The sequence below is a fragment of the Lycium ferocissimum genome, chromosome 12, assembly GCF_029784015.1.
Source record: "Lycium ferocissimum isolate CSIRO_LF1 chromosome 12, AGI_CSIRO_Lferr_CH_V1, whole genome shotgun sequence".
Classification (NCBI taxonomy): Eukaryota; Viridiplantae; Streptophyta; class Magnoliopsida; order Solanales; family Solanaceae; genus Lycium; species Lycium ferocissimum.
In genome coordinates this window covers 25918112-25934272 of record NC_081353.1, presented here as the reverse complement: position 1 = coordinate 25934272, position 16161 = coordinate 25918112, and the positions used below count along the sequence as shown (strand labels likewise).

Sequence of the window (16161 nt, the reverse complement as noted above, 5' to 3'; positions counted from 1 at the left end):
AGATTTTTGCTACAATTCCAGGACATCCAACTCACACTTAGGTTTCATCATTGCAAGAGAGGAATAACTTGTACTGATCTGGCATTAGACTCTTTAACTGGCAAACCAGATAAACAAGAGGAAATAAAACCAGAAAATTAAACCAAAGAAGAAGCGAACCACAAAATACTACTGAGAAACTATCAAAATACAGATCAATTCCACTGGCCACCACAAGGTCATATGAACATAAACCTGCAATTTTTATAGAAGAAACCAGGAGACATGAAACTGCTAAGAGTCGACACTAGCTGAACATGGACTTATTACAAGCTTAAGTTACTGAGTTCTGTCACAACATGCTACATGGATTTCAGCAACCTACAAATTCCGTCCACTGAAGGTCTAACCTATGATGTAAGGTTGTAATGGTACAAGTATCTATTTTCAGCTATAAATTCTTCCAGAGGACCAAGACTGCAATTTTAAGACCTAAATCTACGATATTACGTACAGATATCTTGTGAACAATCAGAGTATCTACCATTGACAACAACTACTACAATCACTAAAAAAAAGAAACAAGAGTAAAAGGTCAGAGAGAGAATGGCTCCATGTCGCTACTCATGGGTTGGCCTCATCAGCCTCGGCTCCGTTGTCAGTTACTTCTTCCTCCACCTTGCTTATGTCGCTGTTCATCAAAGCATTTTCATCTCTCTGTTCTTGTTCCGGTTGCTTCTTCTCCTCAGCAACGCCAGGATCTTCTTTATCTGTTTCAGTCGGTTTTTGTTCCACTTTTTCTGGAACCTCATCCTTCGTAGCTTCAGGAACATCAGCTTCTTTCTCAAGAGGGACCTCTTTCACCAGCGATGCCTCTTCAACATTATCTGCCATTTTGACATCTTTGTCAACCTCAGCCACTTCTGCTTGGCCTTCACTTTGGTTCTCCTTCACAGCATCAACATCAGAAGAATGCATTTCATCTTTCTTCTCAGCAGCATGATCTGCCATTTTGACATCTTTCTCAACCTCAGCCTCTTTGGAAGGACCACCATCTGCTTTCCCATCTTCAGTTTGGCATTCACTTTTCTTTTCAGCTTCGTTCTCCTTCACAACCTCAACATCAGCAGAACGCGTTTCATCTTTCTTCTTTTCATCTTTTCCCTCATCATGTTTCTGTTTGACCTCCTTCTCAGCTTCCATAGCCACAGTATCCTTTTCATGTTCTTCAGCTTCTGGCATGTCAACATCTTTTTCATCCTTGGCTTCCTCAGTTTCTTCTTTGTCTTTCACATCCTTCTTAGAAGCTGAAGATTTTCTGCTTCGTTTCATCGGAGGCCCACTTTCTGCTGCCTTTGCCTTTCCACTGATCCTTGTGGATCTTCGTGGAGTTTCACCGCTGCCCCAGTCAAACTCCGTGATTGCCGGACCACCAGGGTGTGACTTCAGGTACTGCTGCAACTGTCTCCTTGTAGTGATCTCCTCCCCTGTTGGTGCAGTAAATACAATCTCATTTTTCTTTGGAGTCCCTCCTGTCTTCGGCAGAAACTGAAAAACAAAAAACAGAAAATATGGCCATTAGCTTTTGAAAAATCTCGGTCATTCTCCTTTAATATTCCTCATCTTTTATTTGGCTGTTAAAATGGAGAGTAAACATGGAAAGAAAAAAAAAAACAAAAACTCAAAAAGACGAGAAACTACTTGAAAGATGGAAAAGGAAATCAAAAACAAAGTTCGGAAAGAAAGGAACATACTTCACAACATCGAGAAGATAATGATGAATTTTCATAAGCAAGTAAAATATAACTGTATGGCTCAGCTTATATCCACCGTGTTCCAACTGTTTTTAGTATAGAATTTGGAACACGCACAATCCCGTTAACAGTTCAGTAATAAAAAATCAATCAGAGTGCAATTGTTTCCCACGAGTAGCTTTTCCTGATCAAATGGGATTCTGAAGAGTTACAAATTGTATTTATCAAACTTAATCCCCAAAACAAAGTAACCCTACAGACTAATAGCACACGCTGTAGATATACAAGTGATATCCATTTAACAAAGAAACAGCAAAAAAGCTTCCCGAAATCTCCAATAACACATTATTGTCTATGGCGTATATAATGACAACACGAAGAATGGATCTGTTAAGAAAATGTAAAACCAATAACTTTTTTTTTTCTTTGAAATGGTGGTGTCTGAGTCAGCTTGTGTGTACCTCGACTATTCCACCGGTACCTCCTATATCCTTCCAATGCCGGTACCGGGTAACTTTGCCCACCAAAGCATAGGCAGATGTGAAGAAATTACTTAGTATTTCATGTCTCAGCTGGGATTTAAAACCTGGTCTCTCTAAGGTTTGCACCCACTTTATTACAACTAGGCCGTACCGTCGGGTGCAAACCAAAGCAATAACCTAGTACTACAATAAACACAAGCTTTACAAATAAGACAGCTCTGCCAAACCTGCTGGTCATAAAACCTTCAATGTGAACAGATGGCCGGTGAAATAAGCATTAAGGCAAGTAGAACTTTTTATGGAAAAACAAAAAAGAGGGGATGGTGGTTAGTATAAACAACGAAGTCAATAAATTGCATTACTTTTTCTCAAGAATGACGACAAAACCACTAGCTCCTTTTCATTGCTCTCATAAACAACCTGCTGGTCATAAAACCTTCCATGTGAACAGACGGCCAGTGAAATAAGCATTAAGGCGAGTAGAACTTTTATGGAAAAAACAAAAAAGAGGGGGTGGTGGTTGGTATAAACAATGAAGTCAATAAAATGCATTACGATCTACTCAAGAGTGACAACAAAACCACTAGCTCCTTTTTATTGGCCTAGGACATTATTTGGGTGGGGGACTTTGGGGGGGTTGGTATAAACAACCAAGTCAATAATGGCATTACGATCTACTCAAGAATAACGACAAGACCACTAGCTCCTTTTCATTGCTATCAGGCATCATACAAGTTGCACCATATAGTTAGAATCTGCTATGGCTTGTCTAGTGAAATGACACAACGTTGTTTTCATTTGCTTAGAAGTCGGAGGAATTACGAGGGTCTAACGGACACAGCTCCACCTCCCAGACCCCACTTTGCGGGATTACACTGGGTATGTTGCTGTTGTTGTTGTAGATGTCGGAGGATTGACAGGGGAAGTTGTTACTATTTTTAGGAAGAAAACATTATTTTGTGCCACAACCCAAGTGGAACTACGACATTTAATTGAAGCTAATCAATAAGATATTTCAATAAACTAGTAAAGGAATAACAACTTCACGCTACAACTGCATAAATATATTATAGGTAAAACTAAATCCACAGAAATCCAAGCAAAGATGGGGCCTTCACAGTCAAATCTGCCTACTTAACAATCAGCAACTATGCTCATCAGATAGTTGACTGGCCGTGGAAGTTTATCTGGAAGACTAATGCTCCTACAAAGGCTCTATGTTTCACCTGGCTGGTGGCTAGGCAGGCAGTTTTGACTCGAGAAAGGTTGAGAAGAAGGGGGTTCGAGGTATGCTCCAGATGTTTGTTTTGTGAATCTTCCACAGAAACAAATAGCCATCTGTTTCTTCATTGTTCTTTCACTATTCAGCTGTGGCAGCTCTTTCTCAATATTGTGGGGATCAAATGGTGTGTGCCTGCAAACACTGTTGATCTGCTTAAGAGCTGGAACAGTTTGGGAGTTTCAGTTAGACAGAAGAAATGGTGGAGATTGGTTCCTGCTTGTATTTGGTGGACAATTTGGAAAGAGAGAAACTCTAGGGTTTTTGATGATAGGGGTAATCATGTGCAGGATATTAAGATGAAGTGTCAACTTTTGTTTCACTTTTGGTGTAAAGAATGCTACTTAGAGGAGGAGGTTTCCTTAATAGATTTTATAGGGCAATTGTAACTGTTGTTTAGGATTTTTGTTGGCTGCGGGGACTTCTCCTCTGTAAATATGGCTTCAGCACTGCCCTAGTGCTATCAATACCAATGTTACCAATTTCAAAAAAAAAAAAAATCCACAGAAAGTCACCAAGAGGATGCTACCCACACACACAGTTCATAGAGTTGACTTCACGGACTTATAAGATTATCGTAAAATGTAAAATAAATGGGTTGAACACAGTCTAGAAATCTTAACAATAAGCATAAATAAGTGATGCTATGATCATTAATGGGCAAAATAGAAGCCAAGGTATTGAATGAGAGAACGGATCGCTTACTACAAAATCGGTCTCAGATTCCGAAAATGCCTTCATACAAGGGAACTTCATTAAGAGAAATGCCTCCATACAAGGAACACAAATCATAGATACCTCATTCATTGCAAGAATGTTAAGACCAAGATGGGGCCACAAGGATGCAGGAGTTATGTGCAAATTAGACCTAAAAAGGGCATTGACCTTGTTGACTGGTCTTTCCTTTTCAGTAGGATGAATGTATGGTTTTACTATAATTTTATCGAACCAGACTTCGGCTTTTGTTAATAGGTAGATTAAATGAACTAAATTCTGCATCTCTTCTGTCAGGTACTCCATCATAATCAAAGTAGGGATGATATGGGAAACAATGTGACAATATCCAACATTTTGTATGCTGACGACATATAAATTTACTGTGCGGTAAAAGAGGAATAATTGTGGTCTCCACGAGTTCTGTAGCTGAAGCTGTTTCTGGGTAGCATATAAATCTAGCTGAAAAGGAACATGATTTATAGGACACGATAAATGTCTGTTGTTTAAGTGATAATAGAATTTAATGGGAACATGATGATTTATAGAAAAGGGTAATCAATGCTAAATATGACATAAAAAAGTCCATGACGGATCAAGTCTATAATTCATCTAATGATGGAGCTTTATGGAAGAATATCAAAGATGCTATGGGTGGATTTCAAAATCTAGTAGAACTGGAGGTTGGTGATAGGAAGGAAATAAAAATGTGGCGAAATGCATGGATATAAGACAGTCATTAAAAGATGTTAGCCTGACTTACACTGCATAGTTACAGAAAATGGAACCACTACTACTGATAATTGCAAGATAGGTGACATATGGGAGGTCAAATTCAGGAAAAAATTCTATGACCAGGAAGCAGATAGAGTAGCTAAGGTTCTCGGTGAAAAGGGTATTAGAGAGCATGGATGTATTTCTTTAAGATCTTGCTAATAACTTTTGGTTGAATCTGGAAAAAAGCAATTAATAGCCTTGGAGAATTTATGGAAAAACAAGGCACCTTTATAAGTGGCGTGCTTCACTTAAATTGCTATGTCTACAGCATGTCTTACTCATAGAAGCTTCAAAGAAAGGGAGTATCAAGACCTGCAACAAATGTCATATGTGTGATAAAACAGCGGAAAACTTATATCACCTGTTGCTGCATTAATACATAGCTTGGAAGTTTTAGCTGTAAGTCCATAAGCCTCATTATTCAATGTGCATAGGATGGACAGTGTGGACGGAAAGGAGCCCCGGAGAGCATTTAATTGAATAAAACTTTGATGTCTGCAATCTTTAACTGCATGAAATTATAATGATCTATGTAGGCTTTATTTCTTGGGAGTTGGGGTCCTATGGATGAAAGGAATAAAAAGAAAAATAATTGTGAAACAAGGCTATAGGATAGATTACGGATGGGTGAAAAAAGAAGGTATAAAAGAACGAAAAGGATTCTCACGAGTAGAGTGAACAAAGAGAAAAGTCAGGAGAGACTTAAACAAAAAGAAAAAGAAAACAGAATAAACAACAAAACAACAACATACCCAGTGTAATCCCACAAGTGAGATCTAGGGAGGGTAGGATGTACGCAGATTACCCCTTACCTTTGTGGGGTAGAGAGGTTGTTTCCGATAGGCCATAAGCACGACGACGCATTACCAAAAGAAGCTATAAAGAAAAAGTAAAGTACAGCTAAGTAGCACGATAGACAGCCCATGAAGCAACAGGTAAAAAAAAAACGAAGTAATAAACGGAGTAAAACATGCTATGCAATTACTAGATACTAATTATAATACTACTAATAAGGAGGAAGGAGAAGAGCCCCTGCTACCTACTAAAGGTACTACAACACCCGGCTACCTACTAACCTTCTACCCTAACCCTCGACCTCTAAACCTTTAGATATCCTATCCAAGGTCATGTCCTCAGTAAGTTGGAGGTGTCATGTCCTGCCGAATCATCTCCCCCAATTCTTCTTCAGCATATCTCTACCTCTCACAATAGCCAACCTCTCACACCTCCTCACTAGAGCATCGGTAGCCCTCCTCTTCATATGCCTGAACCATCTCAGTCTCGCTTCCCTCATTTTGTCCTCCACGATGATCGCTCCCATCTTGTCCCGTATAGCTTCGTTCCTAATCATATCTCTCATAGTATATCCACACATCCATATAAGCATCGTCATCTTCTGAACATGACCTTTCTTGACTGGCCAATACTCTATAGTCTATCCCATACAACAATATAGGTCTAACCACCGCTCTATTGAACTTACCCTTGAGCCTTGGTGGCATATTCTTATCACACAGAACTCCGAAAAAGAGCCTCTATTTCACCCACCCCGCTCCAATACGATCCGCGACATTTTCTTCTATCTCCCCGTTTCCTTGTATTATGAACCCAAGATACTTGCAACTTCTTCTTTTGAGTATAGCTTGTGTATCAATCTTCACTTCCGCCTACGCCTCATGCACAATGTCACTGAACTTGCACTCCATGCTAAGTTGCGCGGACTCTCCGTTTTTGGTGTTGATCCCGCCTCGGCACGGATCGGGAGCGGGATACATCCGGGATACGGTCAACCAAGTTCGAATACTTTGACCGGAGTTCATCGACAAATTCAGGGAAAATTGAGATTTTGATTTTTCAAAATTACAGATAAAACAGATTTAAGATAAGGGAACTGACATACCTTCAATATTATAGTACTTTTCTCTCATTTTTGCTGCTTTGTGTTTCAAAGAATATACATGTAAATTTTCCATAGAATCTCTCAACATTCATAGGTCTACTTTTTGTACTTCTGAATTTCTTAGCCGAATCCCCACATCCGTATCCATACCCGGATCCGCACCCCCGAATCTTAAAATTTAGATTTTGCCGAATCCGACACTCGGATCCATACCTGTATCGGATACCCGCACCCTAGTCTGAGCAACTTATACTCCAGGTACTTGGTCATAAAACATAATGAATGAGAGAGACAGATATTTTGTTCTAGGTTTATTCCTAGAAGCATTACGAGCATTCAAGTTAGAAGTCCGAGAGTAGAAAATATCTTAAGATTCGAAAATACTTTTTTTGTTGTCCATTAGCAAGATTTCATCTTGTAATTGTAAATTCAATCCTTTAGGGTTTGTACTTTCCTTCTTTTGTCTCTTTGTTCAGTAAACCTGTGCTTTATTTGTGTTTTGCACTAAAAACCTATGTTAGCGCAGACTCTTCGTAATCCTTGCCGCACCCGTGTCGACACAACATGGGTGTGGATGTGGGATCCATACCGAATTTCTTCAACTCATCTAGAGTACTTTGACTGCATCTATGGCCGAGAAGTATAGATTGATTGAGTATTTGATTTGATTTTGTAGGTTCATGTCATACATATACTATTTCACGAGATATATTACAAATAAAATATTAGGTGTTTATACATAATTAAATTATATTAGCTTTAGTTCAATACCTTTTATTAATCGATATATATACTTTGAATGTCATAAATACATTTTATTGGCCGTATACCCTCAAATCCTAAGAGTTATGTGATGAAAAGTACCCGCTCCCAAGTCCGAGCAACATAGCTTAAAACCCCAAAAGAACTTGGCGCTTCATTTCACTTTTCACCCATAATAACACTGATCTTATGGGTGTGTCATCAAAAGGATCTAGTGAGAATCCTTAAGAGTTCATCCGCTACTTTTTTCAGTCTTTTCATTTCTTTGGGATTTTCAATCATGGTGGTACTTGCACCACTCAGCCTGAACTGATCCATCAAGTACTTGCTACCTCCTAACTGCAGATGTACTGGTTAACTTTACCAACACTTATGATTTGATCCTTGGTTTTCAAGATTGTCACTCTTAGCTTTTGACCAACCAAGAAACCACACCCTTACACAAAAAGAAAAAGAAACATAATGAATGAGAGAGACAAGATTTAACACTAGGTTTATTCCTAGAAGCATTACAAGCATTCAAGTTAGAAGTCCTTTTGGAGTAGGAAATTTTTTAAGATTCTAATACCATTTTTAGCCATCCATTAGCAAGAGTTCATCCCGTAATTGAAAATCCCGATCTATTGTGGTTTGTAGTGTTTCTTCATTTGCGTCTTTCTTCATTAAAGCCGCACTTTATTTGTGTTTCCTGCTTAAAACCCCAAAAGAACTTACCGCTTTTTTGTACTTCTTACCTATAATAACATTGATCTTACGGGTGTTCTATCAAACGGATCTAGGTGAGAATCCTTATCTGCTACTTTTTTCAGTCTTTACATTTCTTTGGGTTTTTTGATGATGGTGGTACCTGCACTAGTAACTGAACTAATTCATCAAGTACTTGCTACCTCCTAATTGCAGATGTATTAGGTAACTTTACCAACACATTTTTTTTATGACAAGGGAACCCGCAGCCACTATCCTTGGGGTGCGCACAAGGTAAACCCCGCTCCTATGCAATAGCCAGCAAACCACACAGGAGAGATAACCCGCATTAGGCAAGCCCTGTGCGATGAGCTCGACCCAGATGGAAAATCCCTTGCTGTTGTAGGCAGGGGGTTTCGAACCTGGGGAAGTCCCATGCTCAAGAGATTCGATTCTTGGTTGTCAAGGTTGTCACTCCAGCTTTTGCAAGGATTTTCGAAAGTTAATCATTGTTCTCAAGCCTTAGCGAAAGTCACTTTCATCTGACTTCTCATTTCCTCTTTTCCTTTTCTTTTGGGTTGGGTTGTGGTTGTTTTTTTTTTTTTTGGTGGGGGGGGGGGGGGGGGGGCTGCAAAAGGAAATTTACAATTCGAGCGAGACATACCAAAGTCATGCAGCTCCAAATATCTACGGCAACGAAGCCTTCATAGTACATAAACTATAAACTTAAAAGAATATTCACAGATGGAGAAGGATCCTTCGGGAAGTAAAGTGGTAGGAATCCAGAAAACACTATATCCCTAACCCAAAAACTCATGAATCAATTCCGTATCACCACAAAGAACTTGAAGTGTCTCTTTTCTCTTTGAAGGCATAAAATTACAGAGAACAAGAAAACAACACCACTACAGGAAGGCGACAATACAAAACTAATAGAGGCTAAACTGGAGTGGATGAATCTGTTGACCATCAATGGATCACAGTTGGAATTGCTTCTCCACCTCCTGAATTTAGTTACGGAAAATACAAGTCATCATAACACAAGGGAGAACTGAACTCAATATACTGGAAACCGGTGTAAAGTTCGAGAGGTCCTCCTGCCTTGAATATTTTCATGGAACAGCCGAAGGAATCAGAGTACGAGAATTTTCTTTCAGTGTCTGTCTGCAATTTCTGTATCCGTGACATTATCAAATTGCTCCACAAGTCAGGCCAAACATAGCCTTTTGGTCGAGAGTTAACAGCTTCCTTCATTTGCATCAGTAGTTTTGTTCATCCGAATTCTGAATGACCCAAGTTGGGCTGTTGTATCGATTGCTCGCCTAAGATGATCGGCCGAAAACAATCATAAAAGGCACCAAAACCCTCATTTTTTGGCAGGTTCTTGGTGAACTCAGCTGCTTATCCTTAACCCAACTGTATCCTCACCTCGATCATATTGATGGGTGCTTCTAATATGCCTGCCACCTGTGTTATTGATTTCATGCTTGCCTATCTTGATTCTCTGCTGGTCATGAGGAAGCCTGAAACAACCCAAATAATTGGGCCGGGTTCAGAGTTGTTCATGGAGTTCAACCAGCTGAATTGCACTTTAAATGGCTTTTTAGATATCATTGGGAATCATAGGATTATAGCGCGGCATGCCATCATCGTCGTCATAAGCAAGCCTGAACTTGATGATCATCAATAGATTTTTCTGTCCTATCCTTGTCAAAATTATGGAAGTCAGGATCAGGAACAGTCATTGACTTCTGGTTCTAAATCAACTGGAGCACTAAAGACAGAAGACTTTTTCTGCTCGCATAATATTTTGGAATCCACCACTGCATCGCTAGCAGGTTTATCCCTTCTCAGATCATTTAGAAGGAGCAAACTGCTCCTCAAGTTATCACAAATGATCTCAGAAGGGATAAAACTGCTAATGATGCAGTGGTGGCTTCCAAAATATTATGCAAAGATAAAAAGTCTTCTACCTTTAGTGCTCCAGTTGATTTAGAACCAGAAGTCAATGACTGTTCCGGATCCTGACTTCCACAATTTCGACAAGGATAGAACAGAAAAATCTTTTGATGATCATCAAGTCTGGGCTGCTTATGACGATGATGATGGCATGCCGCGCTATTATGCTATGATTCACAATGTGATATCTAAAAAGCCATTTAAAGTGCAATTCAGTTGGTTGAACTCCAAAAACAGCTCTGAACTCAGCCCAATTAATTGGGTTGGTTCAGGCTTCCTCAAGACCAGCGGAGATTTCAGGATAGGCAAGCATGAAATCAATAACACACGTGGCAGGCATATTAGAAGCACCTCCGTTAGAGAAGTGTTAACGGAGGGCCAAACACCATCAGATGGCTTCTCTCCCAGTCTTTTCTGCTCTCTTTCCCTTCAGATCGCAAAGAAAAGAGAGTGGGTTTTGGCGAAGTGGGTTTACAGAATCCTCGGTCCCGGATGACTTCAACCTTTTTAACCTCCATACTCAAAACTGAATATAGATGCTCTACAAGTCCATCCTACTTAACAGCACCAATACAGCTCATTAAAAACAGAAGGAAAAGCTTCACTCACGAACTAGAGACTGGCAATAGGATTACTTAAGACCCTCCACCATCTCAGACGCAGTTTAGAAGGTAAGAGAAAAGATGAACATTGTTATTTTTTTACTAAAATAACCACTGAGAGACAACAAACTAAGACATTATGTGTGACTCCCAACTAATCAATCTCCTAGAAATGAATCGAAGCTAATCGTCGCAGATCACTTCACTACATGCTTAGATCTGATCCTGTTCCTATGGTCTTCCTACACCTCAAGTCCTGTGATAACTAACGTCTTTAGATGCCACTCTTAAGAAACTTCACTGCCCTTAAAGCATGGTTTTCAAAGCCAATTAATATGTCGAAATTGAAGGATTTGCCGTTTCCTTTTTGGTTACTTCTCTTAACACCGCTTTATCCCTCCCCAAGGCACCCCCCACCCCACCCAACTAGTAAAAAGATAGTATAAGATACTAGACAGCTCAAGCTTAAAAACTCCAACTTGTCCACCAGCTCATCACCATAACCAATGAATATATCAAAGGGGACTGAATTGCATAACATAACTAGAAAACTTCTGTGAATCCAACGGAATCATGAAGGGACAAGCAAAAGACCTCGAACTCCGGACTACCTTAATCTTCCAAGATACACTTCCGGAAGTAGGAAAACCTCGAAATCAAGAAAACCCCATCTCCTAATTGACACCAATTGACAATATTCGCAGCAAAAAAGTCTACATTAACAAGACTAGAAACCCGGTAACGTCTGCAAAAAATAATCCTTCTGATTGGTAGCAAAATTTTCAACGGCGGAACTACTTAACCACACAAAATCCAGCTATAACCTCGAAATCCATTTCAGAATAATTAAAATTGATAGCTAAAAACAGAAGTACACAAAAAAGGCAACAAAAATTGGGACTTTCAAGAAAACAAAACTACCACATAAACATCAGTCAAAACTTTTAAAAGAATAAAAAAAACTCAGATCACAAAATTCCTACATAACCACACAAAATTAATCAAAATCACTTTCAGAATAAAACGGAAAATTGAAGCTAAACACCCAAAACAACATTTTTTTTAAAAAAATAAAAAAAAATTGGAACTTGAAGAAACAACAAAGAAAACAAAGTACCACATACCCACAAAACCCTTTTCATAGCAAATTCCAATACAAAAATAAAAACAGAAAAACTAACCAAGAAAACTAAAAAAAATGGAACTTGAAGAAACAACAAAGAAGAGAAAGTAACACATGCCCAAAAAAATCAGAACAAACCCACAAAACCCTTTTCATAGCAAATTCCAATGCTTAAAAAAAAAAAAAAACCAAGAAAACTGAAAAATTGAAACTTGAAGAAACAACAAAGAAAAAAAAGTACCACAAAACCCTTTTCATAGCAAATTCCAATGCTAAACAACCAAAAAATAACAGAAAAATTAACCAAGAAAATTAAAAAACATGAATAAAAAAATCAAGAACAGAAACAAATAAAAAAAAAATTACCACAAAACCCTTTTCATAGCAAAATCCAATGCTAAACAAACAGAAAAATGAACCAAGAAAACTGAAAAACATGAATTAAAAAAATTGAAGAACAGAAACAAAGAAAAAAAACAGTACCAAATACCCACATAACCCTTTTCATAGCAAATTCCAATGCTAAACAAACATAAAAATTAACCAAGAAAATTAAAAAAAACATGAATAAAAAAAATTCAAGAACATAAAGAAAGAAAAAACATACCCTTTTTTTCCAACCAGTTGGAGCTGGTAGCTCAATGGATACAACTTCATTCATCTCCACTAAGCTTGCCATTTTTTTTGTATGTGTTTTCTCAGTTCACCTAACTCTATTTTCTGAAAAAGAAACGCTACATAAACCAACTGACTTCTAAAAAGGAAAACAATAATAAATGCTTTTTAGTTTACCATACAGTGTATATTTTTGGATTTCTTAAATCTAGTTTTTGAGAAAATGAGCAAAATGGTCCTTAATGTTTGAGAAAATGAGCAAATTGGTCCTATTGGAAACAGCCTCCCTACGTACCCTCTCCAGAATCCACTTGTGAGAATACACTGGTATGTTGTTATTGTTGTTGGTCCAGACATTATGTTTGGGAGTTGGACTATTTTAGTCTATTATATACATTACGTAATTAAAATAGTCCTGAAAAAATGATCATTTTAGTCCTTTATATATACTACGTAACCGAAATACTCCCTCTATCCTAACTTATGTGATACTATTCGGATTTCGCGAGTTAAACTTTTGTATCTTGATCATGAATTCGGATATACAATCTTTAAGGTTTTTCTGAAAAACAGTATGCATATTTAAAAACTACGTAAAAAGTACTATAAGTCACAATAATTAACAATATAAAATATTTAAAGGGCATCCGAGTAAAATACAGTCAAAGATTTTCTCGAAATCCGAATTATATCACTCTGGGACATAGGGAGAAGTCCTTATTGTATGAAAAATTTAATCCCCTTTTTCATACATTAAAAATTATTTCGGCTACGTGGTATATATGCAGAGGCGTATGTAGAAGTTCAATTATTGTACGGAGAAAATTTATGTGTAAAAATTTATCAAAATTGCAATAATTCATACATAACTTTTAAATAAATGGTTTATACGATAAGAATGTTAAAAAGGTTGAACGCAAAGTTTAAATCCAAATCCGATATATATAAAGGACTAAAATAATCACTTCTCTAATATAAAGGACTATTTTGATTACATAATATACATAAAGGAATAAAATGCTCCAACCCTCATATATTGAGGACCATTTTGATTATTTTCTCTCCAGTTTTTACTGTATGTATTTTGTGCCAAAAAAACACGACAAAGTTGCACACATCCAGAGGAACCTGAAATTTGGGCATGGATTTCGTTTTTTTCTTCACACTTTAATAAAGGGTTGGGATCAGTTTGTTTTTCCCACGTGATGATGATGACACGTGTCAATGTGGATGAAACTATTTGCAAATTTTGAAACGGATATTATTTTGTTTTCTTGCCCTAATTTGACTATTTATGGAGCGGTTAAAGGGTTTTTGGCCATTTTGGGTTTGATGACAACATAAAGGACAATAGCTTTTGGGGTTTTTATGAGATTGAGTACATAAATTAGTTGTATAGGAATTACTAATATGGAAATTATTTGAGGAGAATATCAGAATTATTATATGGTGAATAAATAATAAGGAAATTACCTTTTTAGGGATTAGTATTGTGAGGGTATTTTCGTCTTTAGATAATCTTATTCACGTATTACTAACGTACCTTGCTCATTTCACCTTCTATTTTGTATAAAGTAATAAATAAATTTCTTCATAATTTATACCCATATTTTAGTTATACAAAGCTTGGTTTCCCATATTAAAATCTGCATAACATATAAGAGCTTTAATTCCGAAAATTAGATATGCTATAGCGCAATAGGGATTTTATTATAAAGATTAACTTGGCTTATACCTCAAACTAAATGATTTAATTTGGGATATGAGGTTACAATCCTGAGTTTCAAACTATCATATTCTATATCTTTTTGTTAGATTACTATGAAATTAGTAATTTCAAGATTATTGTTTTTGAGAATTTTGGAATTGTTTATACCATAATTGTGATATTATTTTTATCCACACTTCATGTGGTATAATAATCACGAAATTATAATTTAGAAATTAAACACCAAAATGACACATTTACCCTTTTGTGGAACTCTTCTCAGTAAGTTCTTTAAGAAACCCAAAGTTAAAATTAAAAATAAAAATTTATCTCACTTTATCTAATTTAAACCAAGCATGTATTTTATATTATATCCCATTTTGAATATAATAAAGCAAATATTTACCTATAAAAATAATTCACTAAATAATCTCATTATTATTAATCTTAATATTACAATTCCATAATTTTTAATTTTGAGATAACTTGTCGACCTTCTAAATGACACCCTTTAGTTTTCATGATATCAGAGAAATAGTTATTTTAAATAAAAGTTGAAAGAGCCACTTTTTGATTGTTCTTTTTCTTTTTTATTGTTCTTTTTCTTTTTTATTTTGAGACAAATTGTATATTTAACCACTTTAAATTTTTAAGTAATAGGTAATATTCAAACCTTATATATTATATGTGAGTAAACAATAAATAGAACAAAATTGATTATATACTTTCGAACTCACACTAAGACACAAATCTATTGCATCTAAATTCTAAATTGCAAAGACAAGTAAAACAGTATGTCTATGTTGGTTTGCTCCATATATACCCTTTCCACTTGGTTTAAATTTATTTTTCATCTCAAAATACCATTTGACTTTATTTTCTTTCTAATCAATGCTATTTATTTACCACATTTTTCAATTCCAATTTTCTTTTTCTTTTTCTTTTTGATCTTGCAAGAACATGTGATACTTTTAATAAGAAGGTATTACATCAGGGGATTAGAAAAAAATATATATAAAAAAAAAAAGACAATACCAACTAAATACTTATTAAGTGTAAGATTTCATAAATACTAGTACTAGACTGAAAGTTGCATGGATTTTCTAAAAGGGTACTTTTGGGACTCAAGATATTTTTAGACTTTAAAAAAGGAAAATCGTAACTAATGTGTTTCGTCTAAAAATTGAGGAAGTACGTTTTGTGTGAGAAATTTAAAAGTACCCTTTTTCAAGAAATTTTATGCAAGTTACATGTCAGAATGGAAGAACTTATAGATCTGAATATTAAAAAATTGATTTTTAAAGAAAAACGGGGGATAAAATGAGATAATTATTGCAACTTGTCCCATATATTATGGTACCAAATTATAATTATATAGAAGCAAAACCCATGCTTCGTCATCCGTTAAGCACCAAAAATTTGTACCTTTTAGAAGAGTCGGTTTAAGAGGTAGGATCGTCGTCCGTGGGTGGTCCCACTTTTTAATTTATTAAAGGAAAAAAATTCCATGAAAAATTCCATTCTATACTTTAATTCACCAGCTTTGATACTTTATTATATTTAATATTACCAAAGCCAGTAATTTAAACTATATAGAAGTATGGGTTTGCACCCATGCGTCGTCCGTAGCCCTTTAAAAAAAAAGGGTGGGCCCCATACTAAACACCACCAAGTAAAAAAAAAAATGGATCCCATATTAATAAAATCAAGCAATATAAAAAAAAATGGGTCGGTCCCATACTAAACACCACCGAGCAATATAAAAAAAAAAAAAAAAAAAAAAAAAAAAAAAAAAGTGGATCCCATATTAACAAAATCAAGCA

At 36.4% G+C, this 16161-nt stretch overlaps 1 protein-coding gene across 1 annotated transcript; it reads right to left on the bottom strand.

Annotated features, from left to right (window-relative positions):
* Window positions 1–223: 223 nt before the first annotated feature.
* On the bottom strand, window positions 224–12782 carry LOC132038968 (methyl-CpG-binding domain-containing protein 11-like). Its single transcript, XM_059429478.1, has 2 exons — window positions 12623–12782; window positions 224–1527 (listed from the first exon to the last, which is right to left on the bottom strand). Exons 1-2 carry the CDS (start codon window positions 12692–12694, stop codon window positions 604–606), a joined length of 996 nt encoding a protein of 331 aa, XP_059285461.1. The 5' UTR covers window positions 12695–12782; the 3' UTR covers window positions 224–603.
* Between the last annotated feature and the right edge of the window lie 3379 nt (window positions 12783–16161).